Raw genomic sequence first — 13,228 nt, forward strand, 5'->3', positions numbered from 1 at the left:
ATGTTGTAATTTAAAGGTATAATTTTAGTTTTGCTAATTGTATATGTCACAACTGTTGCCATCACATTCACTTATACAGTGTGCCCTTGTTTTACATGGGGGATCCGTTTCACCCCCCCACACACCCCCGTGTAAAACAAAAAACGTGTATGCTCAAGCCCCATTGAAAGTAATGGGGCTTGTGCTCGCAGTGGTGCGTGGTGGCGGTGGCGCGCATGCCTCATGGGGGCAAGCACCATTGTTTCTTCCGTCGCACAATGTGCCTGCATATGACACGGGCACACTGTATATGGGAATTACAATTTGTGAATAACGTAAGTACAAACAAAAAACATTATTATAGTATGGTATGGTTTGGGAGGAGGTCGGTTTACTGAACTGGGTGACACCAACCCTAGTGCCACTGACTGTAAGAGACATTGTAAATAATGAAGAGCCTTGTCCAGAGTTATTTGTGTAATCCAGATTTATATCCACAGTGGCCAATCTACCCAGAAAATTAAGCTTTGTCCACTTGGGCCAAATTAAGTGGTCTCACCTCATTTTCACAGGGGGTTGTCCAGATGATGAATGAGATGATTCAGGCTGAACCCAGGCCTTTCCAGTGCCTTGGGGCTTTAATCCAGAGGGGGAAAGTAGGGATTAAAAATAATAATTGTAAACCACTCTGATAGCCTTTAGGGCTGAAGAATGGGGTATAAATACCATAATAAATAAAATAAAAATAATTTACTCTGGATCTGAATGGAAAATCCAGATATTGGCTTCTGTTTGTTGACTGCACTCCATAGTGATGTTGTTGTGAGGCTAGGGACAGGAGGAGTTATTGGTGGGTGGAACTGGTTAGTCCAGCAAGCCTGGCATGTGTTGCCATGTTTTCCTACTGTAGTGTATGTACAGCCATGAGATGAGTGGTGGAGAATTAGATTGGGTCATCCCCATCCTCTTTGCTCTTCTCTGCCTGAGTGTCCCATTCATGTTTACTGCTTTTACTCTCCCGTCCTCTGATCCCACCCTTCACATGTTTGTTCATGTGGAGATCTCCCATAGTCTCTCACCCCTTCCCCCCACATATACATCTGCCAGATGCTTACAGAGATTCAGGATTTCTTTTTACATCCATCTTATGTAGTCTATCATTCTTGTTGTCATTATATGCCTTCAAGTCGTTTCTGACATACAGTGACCCTAAGGCAAAACTATCACAGGATTTTCTTGGCAATATTTTTTCAGTGGGGGATTTCCTGTTGCCTTCCTTTGAGGCTGAGAGAGTGTGAGGTATCCAAGGTCTCCCAGTGGGTTTCCATGGCTGAGGAGGGATTTGAACCCTGGCCTCCAGAGTCATAGTCCAGTGCTCAAACCACTACACATGCTGTCATTGTCTACGATAGTAAAATACAGACCTTGAGTATAAATTGAAGTGAATCTTTGTATTGCCATAAGAGATGACATTTCAGAACAACCTTTTAGCCCAGCTAACCATTAATTTTTGAAGAATGACCTTTGGCAACCACAGTGCCCTATGGGGAAACAATTTTTCATAAGAATCAATCCTGTAATCATCATTTGTATAATTAATATAGAAAATTATAGCTTTTCTATATTAAATCTATTCTCTGTGACAAAAAAAAGTTGCTTAATGTTCCAGCCATCTTTCTCTTGAACACTTTGGCCAACTGTGCAGGATCAATATGAAGGTGGCTTAGACTTGTTCAGTCTAAAATTCTGTTTCATTGCACTTGTCCATGCATGACCTTGAAAAAGCATTTTCCACAGTGAATTTGCATTGCTGTACCAATTTGGAAAATAAGCCATTCTTTCATAATTATATAGTGAATCTTCTTTTCTTTAAAGGACACCATGGTTTAATGGATGGGGCTTTAACTTACCCAGAGGTCAATCTTTGTTGGACAAATGGAATCTTATTCCTGAAGGTATTGACATATTAATGACCCACGGACCTCCTCTTGGTAAGTGACACGACAAACTGATCATGTTCCGGTATCTTGAACAGAGAATGTTGTCAGTGCACATTTCTGCTTGATCATTAAGGGGCAGTCATTACTCTGTACAACCACATGTGCAAGAAAAAAGGGGAATTGGTCACCTAACTGTTCTACATTTTTGCAGTTGTACCTTCAACCAGAGTGATTAGGTGTGTATGTATGTGTCTTCAGATCTCCTGTCAACTTATGGTGACCCCATGAATTTTCTCAGGCAAGGAATACTTAGAGGTGGTTTTGCTAGTTCCTTCAATATATAGCATCTGGTATTTGTGGTGGTCTTCCATCCAAGTACTAACCAGAACTGACCTTGTTTTGATTCCAGGATCAGACAGGACCTGGTGCCTTTAGGATATTTAGTCATTAAATATTTTGCAATAAAATTGTTTTCTGTACTCTGTCCTTCTGCTGGTAATCAGTAATGATGCTTTGAAAATTAACTATGGGCCAAAATAAAGCTGCTTCGGGTCACTTTGGAGGTATGCTGTTTAAATGACACAGGCATCTTAAGAGGCCAGAAGCTGCACCAAAGTTGCGCTCCCATCCTTAGGACTGGAGCATGGCTCTGGCGCGGGTTCTGGCCTCTTAGGACGCATGCATCATTTAAAGAGCATACTTCCAAAGTGACCCAAAGCAGCTTTATTTTGGCCTGTTTGGGCCCTATGACTCTGGTTTAAATACAGAATGGTAGAAACACAACTCAGTTTTGCAGAAGGTTCTTAATCACTGCACTGAAAATTATGTTTGGTAGGGACTGTAGTGAAATCCATGTGAACCAGGGGTATCACAGAGTGCAGTGTTGTGATATTTAATTGGTACTCTCTATACCTACAAGGAACCCACATGCCTTAATTACAATTCCTGTCTTCCTTTACCATTGGCCAGGATGGCTGGGACTGATGGAAATTAGATTCCAAGAAACTCTGGAGGGTCATTAGTTCTTCTCCTTTATACATTCTAGCATTTGCATGGGAGTTGATTTTCTTTGGTTTCATTCTGCATTGCTGTTACAACATTTAAAAGCTCAGCCCCAAATGGGTGAGGCCAAATGTGCAGGCTCTTTCAGATTAATTTTCAGGATAACCATGAGGCCGGAACCCAGGGGCATCACGAGGCTTGGTGACACCTGGTTCGGGGGGAGACCCAGCAGTAACTTGCCTTGCCCTCCACCTGTCACCCAGCTGCTCGCCGCTCATGGCTTTGTCGTTGGCCCGGCTCCCTCCTGTCAGGTAGAGAAGGACTGTTGAGGGAGGGCAGTGGTAGTGCACCTCCCACACACCCCTCCTGCTGCTCACCTCTCCCTCATGGCTTTGTCTCTGACCTGGCTTCCTTACCAGGGAAGGAGACAGGATGGTGACAAAGCCATGAGGGACACACTAATCCCTTTGCCACCATCTAGAGTCCTTCCCTGGGGAATGAACCAGGCAACGATGGAGCCACAAGGGGCATGCTCTTGCCTCTGCAGCCCCTGCTGCCACCTCACTTTCCTCCCCAGGGAGGGAGCCAGGCCACATCAAAACTATGACGGCATGCTCCACTGCTGCAGAAGGAGGACCCCACCAGGGTCAGCCCACCTGTGGGGTGTAACCTGGTGCAGTCTGCACCCTACCAATGATACAGCTGCCGGAACCCACACCATTGACTTTACTCCTGTATGAGTGGGTCTTTGGGGGATTAATTAACAGGAAAGTAATCTCCCCCATCCCCAACAAGCACTAGAGCTATAACATATAAAAGAGAATTTTTGCAATAGGTTGCCACTGCTTGGTCTCCCTTCCATCAAATCTTTTAAAAATTTATCCTCTTTTCAATTTGTGCCAGCCCTCTGTTTCTCTTCTCTCAGGTGTTACGCAGCTGTGCAGCTGCCACCACCATTTTATTGTTTTTTCTCCATTTCGTTCCCTTCCCTACTTCTCCTCTTCATGGCTGGCTGCAAGGCAGCAAGCTATTTCCATTTACTCTTCTCCTTAAGTTTTTATTCTCCAGTATTTGTTTTCTATCTACAGGAGGCAAGAAGCCTACAACTTATGAAAGATTCTGAGGGATAGCTGAAAGTTGGTCAAGGCCTTCTCACTCTGATACAGAGTTTTAGCGATGACTTAAAATACAGTGAATGGAATGATGTTTAATTTTATGCTTGCTTTCACCAAGTATTTGATGGCAGGATGTTTCAGATATCATACCAGCATGTTGGATTGAATTTGTTTCTTTAATTTGGATTGGGAGACACATTGCTGCATATAGTTACCAAATTATTGTTTATCGTATACCAGACCTTAACCTGTGTGGCTGAAAATTATGCCACAATTTCTGCTTTTTAACTTGATACATTTAAGTTTATTTTTATATTAGCAGCATAAGAAATGAGTGACATGAAGCAGCTGAATGAATGCTCCACTCTGCTGAAATAACATTGGCCAAATTTGTTCCTGGTGTAACATCTTTGAAATTGATTAACACCAAGGATGAATGTGCATCCTCCATTCATAGTTGATTTAGCTCTTCCCCCACTCAGATCTTCCACCCTTCTAATCTTTATGCATGCAATATTCCAGACCACAGACTTCTGTAATAATTGATGTCAGGTTTTATGGATTTTCTGCATTACATATAGAACTGAGTGGGTTTTTTTTCTTTAAAAGTATTCAATTAATACTAGATTACTAAGAGTCCTTTCACAGTTGCCCTGAATTGTATCCTTGGTGGACAGGTTTTAGGAATAATGGAATTTTGGCAGACCTTGTTTCTCTGGGAGTCATAGACAGTTACTTGCTTGATGCAAGAGCTCCAGAGAGTGCATAAGGCTCCATGAAGGAACTTCTCTGTACTCTTCTTCATATAATCCCATTGTATATTCAAAGTGTAAACACAGAAGGAAAACTCCTTTCCAGATATTTGCTATAAAAATTAGGCATTGCAAGGCATACACAAAATTCTTTGTAAAGTGAGACTCCCCTTTGTCTTCATTATCAAGGAATGCTTTATACACAAAGTCACATTTTGTGTGCTGAATATTCCTTAAGACCAAGGAGAAAAGGGCATATTCACAAGCTTTATTGTGTGTGCCTCATGAGTTTTACACTGCTTTTATTTTTTTCTTGTTTGGCATAGATGAGGCATGAAGGCTAATTCTGTCCCATGTGTAGAGAAAGTAACTATTATAGGCAGTCTTATTTGACCAATCTGCAAAGACAATTATGGAAAGACCAAGAGAGGGGAAAGGAGGGAGATGCACTACTGCCGGGAACAAATGTAATAGAGCCTCATGTTATGTAGAAGATTCTATACCTGTAGTTTAATAAATCAAATTACATAGAGGAAAATGTTAATTGGAATGGCGGGGGCAAATCTCACAGGAGGAAAAAAAACCCAGAAACCTAAAAGAGGCAAAGTGACAATGAAAAGTTTCTTAAAAGCTATTGTATGCTTTAATGGAGATGCTAGGGTTACAGATAATGTAATAAACCTTCTATGAGTTATCGTTTCCTGAAAGTCTACATGAAACCTTACCTGAATAGAGAAAATTAAGAGTATTGATTACATTTTGCTTTTAGGTTTTCGAGACTGGGTTCCAAAGGAGCTGCAAAGAGTTGGCTGTGTGGAACTGTTAAACACAGTACAAAGACGAGTAAGACCAAAACTCCATGTCTTCGGTGGAATCCATGAAGGTAAGAAAAAGATTTAACATTTGCCAAAGTTTAACTCACCAAGATGGTTGAGCCAACAGGAGGCCATTGAATCCCAACCCCTGTTAGCCTGGAGGTGCTCGAAATTTCTTAGCACTAGTTTAGTCTAACTTTGTGCTAGAATAATGGATGACAGACAGACAGACAGACAGACAGACAGATAGGAGGCTTGTATCTGGCACAACTCTGCCCTCCATTGCCAAGTTTGGCTGGTTTAAACCTTGGATTAAACCAAAAGACTTTTAAAAAAAACAAACAGAAAGACATACATTGTTTTTTTAAAAAAAGATTAGTCTTTCTTTTTAAAGTCTGGCTATTATTACTATTTTCAAGTCCTCTTATTGGAACAGCAGTGACTGTTGTAATGTAAACATTTTAACTTTAACATGAGCAATTGTTCATTGTTGGATAAGTATCCAGTGTCAATTGCTTATCTTTACTCACTATTTTATAGTGCAAGGAATGCCACTTAGAAACAAATCCTTCAGTTAATAGAAATTCAAACAAAACAACTTGCTTTAAAGAAACACTTTTTAAAGAACAATTATTATGTAAACTGGTGGCAATAACATCTGAACTGCTACTTTATTTTCTAATACAGTCCTATATTGGTGTAATTCTGCACATTAATGCAACCCCCCCCCCAAAAAAAAAGCAAATCTGGCATAAACTCAAAGCCCCCAGTTAAAACAAAAACCTGGGGATGGAGTTGTTTGTTTGTTTGTTTTTAAATTTCACCCCCAACCCTGTCTTTTACCCCTTCTCTGTGCTTCACCCTCCCTTTTTTATTTATTTTTATTTTTATTTTTGCTTTTCTGCCAGCTATTCTTATGTCAGGGTTATGCTGGCACTAGAGCACAAGAGACTTCTGCATATTACTAATCCCCTACAGCTAGCACATTTTGAATTAGCACTGTTTTGCAAATCTCTTTAACATGGCACAGTGGTTTGAGTGTTGGACTGCGACTTGAGAGATAAGGGTTCACTTCCCAGCTCAGCCATAAGACCTATTGGATAACCTTGGGCAAGTCACACACTCTTAGTCTCAGGAGAAGACAATGACAAACCACCTCTGAACAAATCTCACAAAGAAAACCCCATGATAGGTTCACCTTAGGGTTGCCATAAGTCAGAAATAACTTGAAGGCACACAACAACAAGAAGTAGCATTTTTACAGAGGGGGGTCATCAAATAAATAGCAAGTACTGTCAATTTAATCAGGACTTTTATGCCAGTGAAGCTTTTGTGATGAACATTTTTTAAAAATGGATATAAATAATTTGTTTCACAGAACCACCCTCATATTATTTAATTTGTGGGAGGAAAAATAGCACAGTCAGCCCTCCATATCCACAGATTCTTTGTCCATGGATTCAGCTATGCATAGCTTGAAAATATTCCAAACATATATAAATTCCAAAAAGCAAAGATTGATTTTGCTATATTATATAAGGCACAGCCTTTTACTATATACCATTGTATATGATCGGACTTGAGAATTCACAGACTTTGAAATCCATGTGGGGTCCTGGAACCAAACCCAAGTGGATACCAAATGCCCACTGTAATTGTGGGGGGGAAATGATGGATAGTTGCTTTGTAAATGTGCATAGGATTCCACTGTTAATCATATTTGTGGCAATGGAGGAGGAGGATTAGGCCTTGGCTTTCAGGCCCCACCATGTAACATTGTGAGGTTCAATGTAAGATGGAGAAGGGAGATAAGGCATCTAAACCAAATGCTTTTAGAAATAGTTTGAATGGTTTCATGGTCAGTCCCGAAGTTTTGAACTATTATACCGTAGAATGGCTTTGACCCGAGGAAACATTTTTTCTTGAACTCATGTATGACAAACTCTATACATCAGGCTTTGCCAGTGACAAAAATTGAAGTTACAGTAAATGAAAAGAAGATACAAATAACTTTACATCTTTATACCTGACCTCTTATGCTTCAGGTGCAATGTTTATCCACAGCAGCCTTTCTCAACCTTTTTACTCTGGAGGAAACCTTGAAATAATTTTCAGGTCTCGGGAAACTGCTACATAAAAATTATTATGTCTACACAACACAAAAAATGTTTTTCCTTCTTCCAGTCATGATCTCTCACAGAAATCCTAGCAACCTCTTATGGAACCCCAGGTTCTAGGGAACCTTGGTTGAGGAAGAAAAAAACCTAAGTCAGGGGTGAAACAGACTGCCCCTTTTCGCCACCATCCAGATGGCTTCAGTGTGCGGTGTTTTGATGCTGCATGCTCTGAAGCCACCTGGAAGCCAGTTTCCAGCTGCCCACACATGGGCCAGCTTCTGGGAGCTCTGGCAGCACAGCGTTTATGTGCCACACGTTGCCAAATCAACATAAAGCTGACTTCCAATCGTGGAGGGGTGGGAAAAGCCAGGTTTTTTTGCCACTCCTTTTTTCAGCCAGCAAAAAGGCAGATTGCAGTGGCCCCAATCTGTCTTCAGAAGGGGAGGCTTGAAGCCACTCCTTTGGGGCAGTCTGGTTTGCCCCTCAGTCTGTCAGGAAGAGAATTAAACACCAGTGTCAATATTGGAAAATATGGTAATGACTGGTAAAGTGTTATGCAGTAGAAAAGGGGGAGAAACCACAATACAAATGAAATCACAGTCCTGAATTTGCAAGACCTGATTAGATGTGTTGATGACCAGGCTTCTTGGAGGTCTCACATTCTTAGGGTTGCCATAAGTCAAAGTTGATTTGACAAAGAGCAACAAGAAATCCCAGTTAAATTGTTGCAGAGTAGTCTGATTCTTTTTGTAGTCCTGACATCATCCCTGTTTGCTGTCCCAGTGGAGGGCAGTGGAGAGACATATAGGAGGGCACACATTTTTGTGTATTTTTTTCTCTCTGACTGAATATACCAATGTGATTCACCCTAGAGCTTAGATAACAGCAGAGTGCACTTTTTGTCCTGTCCGTTGAAAGATGATCTGCAGATACAGAGAACATCTTTAAATGACCAAGAGGTATTCAAAGAAAACAGGCCACCTATTACTGCTTTATGCACAGCAAGCAACTTCATTCTGTATAGTTTTCTATAGTAATCCAAGACATGTGGATGACATATCCCAAACACTAAATCAGGTGGAGAAATAAAACCCCACAAAAGTTGGGTTTTTTTTTTTAAAAAAGAAGCTTCTGGATTAAATTTCACATGATTGCTTTTAATAGCTTGTAGGCAGTTCAGATGAGCTTTTCAAAACATCCTGCTGTAATGTTAATTCCAGGTCAGGGAAATTTGTAGCACAATAAGCTCCCATTGCTGGGCATGAGGTAATAAGAGATTACTTAAAATATATTGTGGAAGGAGTTTAAATATTTAATGAACTGTAGTAGCTTTTATATCCTAGTGAGATAAAAACTAGAAGTGCTGTCTAGGAGAAAGAGCAAGACTTTGTGACCCTAGAACTAAAAATTACACATTTAAATGGTTTATATTTCACTTCACCCCCTTCCAGCCTACAGTGGTTTCTGTGCTGCCTCTAATTAAGCTCTCCATAGGCTCACAGAGTTGGAGGACTTTACAGAAGAGAAGATGGCTTTCTTGCATGGCATTGTTGATTTCCCCCCTGTCCACATGACTATAAAGCAAATGAGTTTTTATGCTTGGGTTGTAAAGTCCTGTAAACAAGGACCTTAATGCAAAACACTGACAGAGACTTCTCAACAGCAGCAGCCGTACAAAAGTCTTACGCATCTAGGGAGGGATTGGATATTTTTGTATAAATATTAATGCTCATACATCAATGCTAAAAGAATACAAGAGGAAAATACCGGGAGGGGGAGAGACTTTACTACAGCATGCAAATTGCCTGAAGCTTTTGTAGTTGCAATGCAAGTTGAAAGTAATCAAAACTTCCTGTGGCATTAGTGTTAGGCTGATGGAAAGCATGGGAGATCATTATGAAAAACTACTGTGAGGCCCAGCATTATACAATTTGTTTATGACTAGGTTGGTAATGCATGGCGTCAGTATAAAAGGAATTTAATGAGGATTCGGAAGAACTAAGATGATACAAATTCTAATCATATGAGTTGTCCCATCAAACACAAAGGAAACTGCTCATTAAAATAGGCAGAGTTAAGATTTGGCCTAAATTATTCTTCTTAATGCTTAGATCAGATGAATCAATCTATCAACCTTTAAACAGAACATAGCGCTAAAAGCTAAAGTGACAAAAGAAGCTGTGAATTTGCAGTATCCTAACTGTATAGGCAGCAGAGAGGTGAGACACATATCTAAATCAGGTTCCCTTCATAGAACATTGATTGTAGTCTGAGTTCTCCTTCCAATATGTGGTGTTTAGGAGGACATCCCAGAGGCAATAGAATAGGATATCTTGTTCTTTGACTGCAGGAAGAAAGGTCTGTCCTTGAAGGGGGAGACTTGGGGGCCTTTCACACTACAGCGCTATGTTTCCATGTTAATTGTTATGGCTACATCCTCAGGTTACCCTGGCATTTGGAATTTGGTGAGCCACTAGATCCCTATGGTTGAGAATTCTAAGTACATCTCCCTAAATTGAAAATCCCTGGATTTCATAGGAATCAAAGTGCTTAAAGTATAATCATAGTACTATAACTGTTTTTGTATAAATATTGTAGGATGAAAGAGCCCCTAGTCTCATAAGTCTCCTCTTTGAGGCTGTGGAAGGATTCTCAGCAGGTCCTTCTCAGATGTTGGAGTCCTGGTGTCATAGAGGGGGGGGGGGGAAAGGAATTGTGTCTTTGGAGTGCTTGTGGCCTTTTTTTTTATGGCCTGTTACAGACAGCCAAAATAAAGCTGCTTCGAGTCACAGTGGAGGTATGTTGTTTCAATGATGCACCATCCTAAGAGTCCAGAAGCCACACCAAAGCCATGATCCAGTCTTGAGCGTGGCTTTGGTGCAACTTCTGGACTCTTAGGATGCATGCATCATTGAAACACCATACCTCCACTGTGACTCGAAGCAGCTTTATTTTGGCTGTCTGTAACAGGCCTCTGAATCCCATTAAAAAACCAGAAACTTCCTATTTCCCAAAACACTTCTGGAAAAAGGAAAAAAAAGTGCTGCTGATTTGCCACTGACACAAATTTCTTTCTCTCCTATTGATTTCAGTTTTTTTTTTAAACTGTTGTCATTTAAAGCTCCATGTAAATAAAAGTATATAAGAAGAGCAAGAATAAGAATTAGCAGATACAGGTTAATGTCCTTAGAAGATTTACTTTGCCATTGACTGAAAGGAATATAAAGACTGGTACAGAATTACTTGGGAATAAATTCCACTTAACAAAATGGGATTTATTTCTGAGTAAGTGTGCATGGGCTGTCATTAGCACCTGAAAGGACTCAAGTATAGGTAGCTAACGTTACCATATGTTGTACGTCACTTCAGAGCCCCAAGTAGGCTGACAGGCACAAAAGGCAAAATAAAACCCCAAACAAACAAATTCTAGATTATAAAAGAATCCAAAGGACTATGTGGGAAAAGGGATGAGGTGGAATGTGCCTTTTTGTTCACTTCTTATGCTGAAAATACTTCGTTATTATTATTATTGTACAGATGGTTCTTATTAACTCAAAAAGCCTATTGCATTTTTTTAAATGGAAATTACGTGGTGACTTAGAATATTTTGAAAGATTTAGCTGAATACAATTCCAAAGGCCTGCTTACAAGAACTCTTTTCTTTTTGCCAGCCTGAGGCACTGTACTAGGTCAGTGTTGTTTGTTTGCATTATAGTAAGTGTGACACGTTTTCCCTACAGGTTACGGCATTATGACAGACGGTTACACGACGTACATTAATGCCTCAACATGTACAGTCAGCTTTCAACCAACCAACCCACCAATTATATTTGACCTTCCAACTCCACAAGGATCATGAAGCACTACTATGTTGGGGGAAGGTCTATAAACTGCCATTTTTCTAATTAAAAAAACATACATTCTCCTAACATGTCTCTTTACAAATAATGTGGGGCTTTTTTTTTGTAAATTGTTGGTACAAAAGAAATAAAAAAACAGATAGAGGTTGTGCTTTTTTTTGGAAATGCAGCATTCATTTAAAATTTAAAATAAAGCATTGTGAATTTGTAAAATGAAGTTTTATGTTTTCTTAATTATCTTGCCATTGTAAATTGTTAGTGTTCTCAAAGGACAGCCAAGCTTTCTTTTAATGAGTGAGACACCTTATTTTAATATTATTAAATAAGAGTTTAAAAGGCAGTGTTTAAAAATAAACACACCCAAATTTGCACAACTGTTATTGTTTGATTTTTTTTAAATAAATATTTCTAATGATAAAATGCCACCCTCTCCTCTTCTTTCATTTTAATTATGACAAATAAGCTCCCTAACCCAGATGTTTTTTGTGTGTTTCTGCACATATGTGGGCCACAATCCAGCAAAGAGTAAGATATGCATAAATGTGATGAAATAGATGGGCTGTGGCCATGGAGCCATATTCATTTTGGTGGATAATGGTTTATATTAGAGTGTGTATCAACTCACTCTGTTGAGAACAATGGAGAATTCATTCTTGGCTAAATCCATCAGAGTTCCTGTGCCCAGTGCAGATTGTTCGATCAGGTGTTAATCAATTTGCCCACTGATACATATGCATACTGTATACTGTAAACACTGCCTGTTAACAGTAATGCATCAGTAAGGGGGAAATAGCCTTCTAGATTTAGTTTGTCTCTGACTGCTTTAATGACCATTTAGATAGCAGCATCTTGTATGTGATTATCTAAATTGTCACTGTTTGGGTGAATTTCTTAAATTATTTTAGCTTTGAAAAATACGGGGATGAAAACTGCAATGAGCAGGTGTTCCATGCAGTAAAAACATGTAAATGCAGACTCCTTTTAAATATGGATTTTTATATATATTTTTTGTGCATTATAACTAAGTGAGGCATTTAATATTGCCAGTGTAGCATCTGCAAGATTATGCTGTACAGCACATCTAAATTATGACAGATGTGACACATTTTTTCCCAAGTGCTCAAGGCCTTCAAGAGCTTGAGTTTAAAATCTTTGTGCAGTTTCAAGCATGTATAGAATCAAATGAATACAATCAAGCCTAACTAAAATAAGGCTTTGTTGTCCTTTATATTTAAATATTCTTGAATTGTCTTTCCATTTCTTTATTTCCTTTTTTTTTTGCACTGTGTGTAAATGCAATCTTGCTAGCACAAAATATTGTTGCAAATAGTTATTTCTGTTCTACCACTGTAAATGCTATTGAGCTTTATTCTGTTTTATGTTATCTTCATGGAATTTAGGAAAGCAGTTGTTTCTTTAAATTTATTGCGATATTATATATCTAGCGGCCTTTGTATGCAAATAAAATTGCAAGATTTTTAAATACTTTTGTTTGGGCATTCTTTTTACTATTGATTATTTATAGACTTTAAGTCAACAAACTATAGTATTTAGCACATCCTTTCCTCATTTTTAGGAAATAGTACTACATCTAAATATTGCAGGATTTCTAAGCAACTTATACACTTTGGTTGTCCAGTCTTTCAAG

At 39.3% G+C, this 13,228-nt stretch overlaps 1 protein-coding gene across 2 annotated transcripts in view; it reads left to right on the plus strand.

Moving 5' to 3' along the window:
• Positions 1 to 13,023, plus strand: part of LOC149314514 (metallophosphoesterase MPPED2-like) — a 186,066-nt gene extending 173,043 nt beyond the window's left edge. For both annotated transcript variants that reach the window (XM_089523477.1, XM_089523478.1), the window contains exons 5-7: positions 1,855 to 1,970; positions 5,558 to 5,671; positions 11,461 to 13,023. In XM_089523477.1, the coding sequence (XP_089379603.1) occupies positions 1,855 to 1,970; positions 5,558 to 5,671; positions 11,461 to 11,579 (349 nt within the window). In that variant the 3' untranslated portion in view covers positions 11,580 to 13,023. The remainder of the gene's footprint in view (positions 1 to 1,854; positions 1,971 to 5,557; positions 5,672 to 11,460) is intronic.
• Positions 13,024 to 13,228: the final 205 nt, after the last annotated feature.

The sequence above is a fragment of the Sceloporus occidentalis genome, unplaced genomic scaffold (genome assembly GCF_023333645.1).
Source record: "Sceloporus occidentalis isolate IW3139 unplaced genomic scaffold, rSceOcc1.0.p SCAF_4, whole genome shotgun sequence".
NCBI lineage: Eukaryota > Metazoa > Chordata > Lepidosauria > Squamata > Phrynosomatidae > Sceloporus > Sceloporus occidentalis.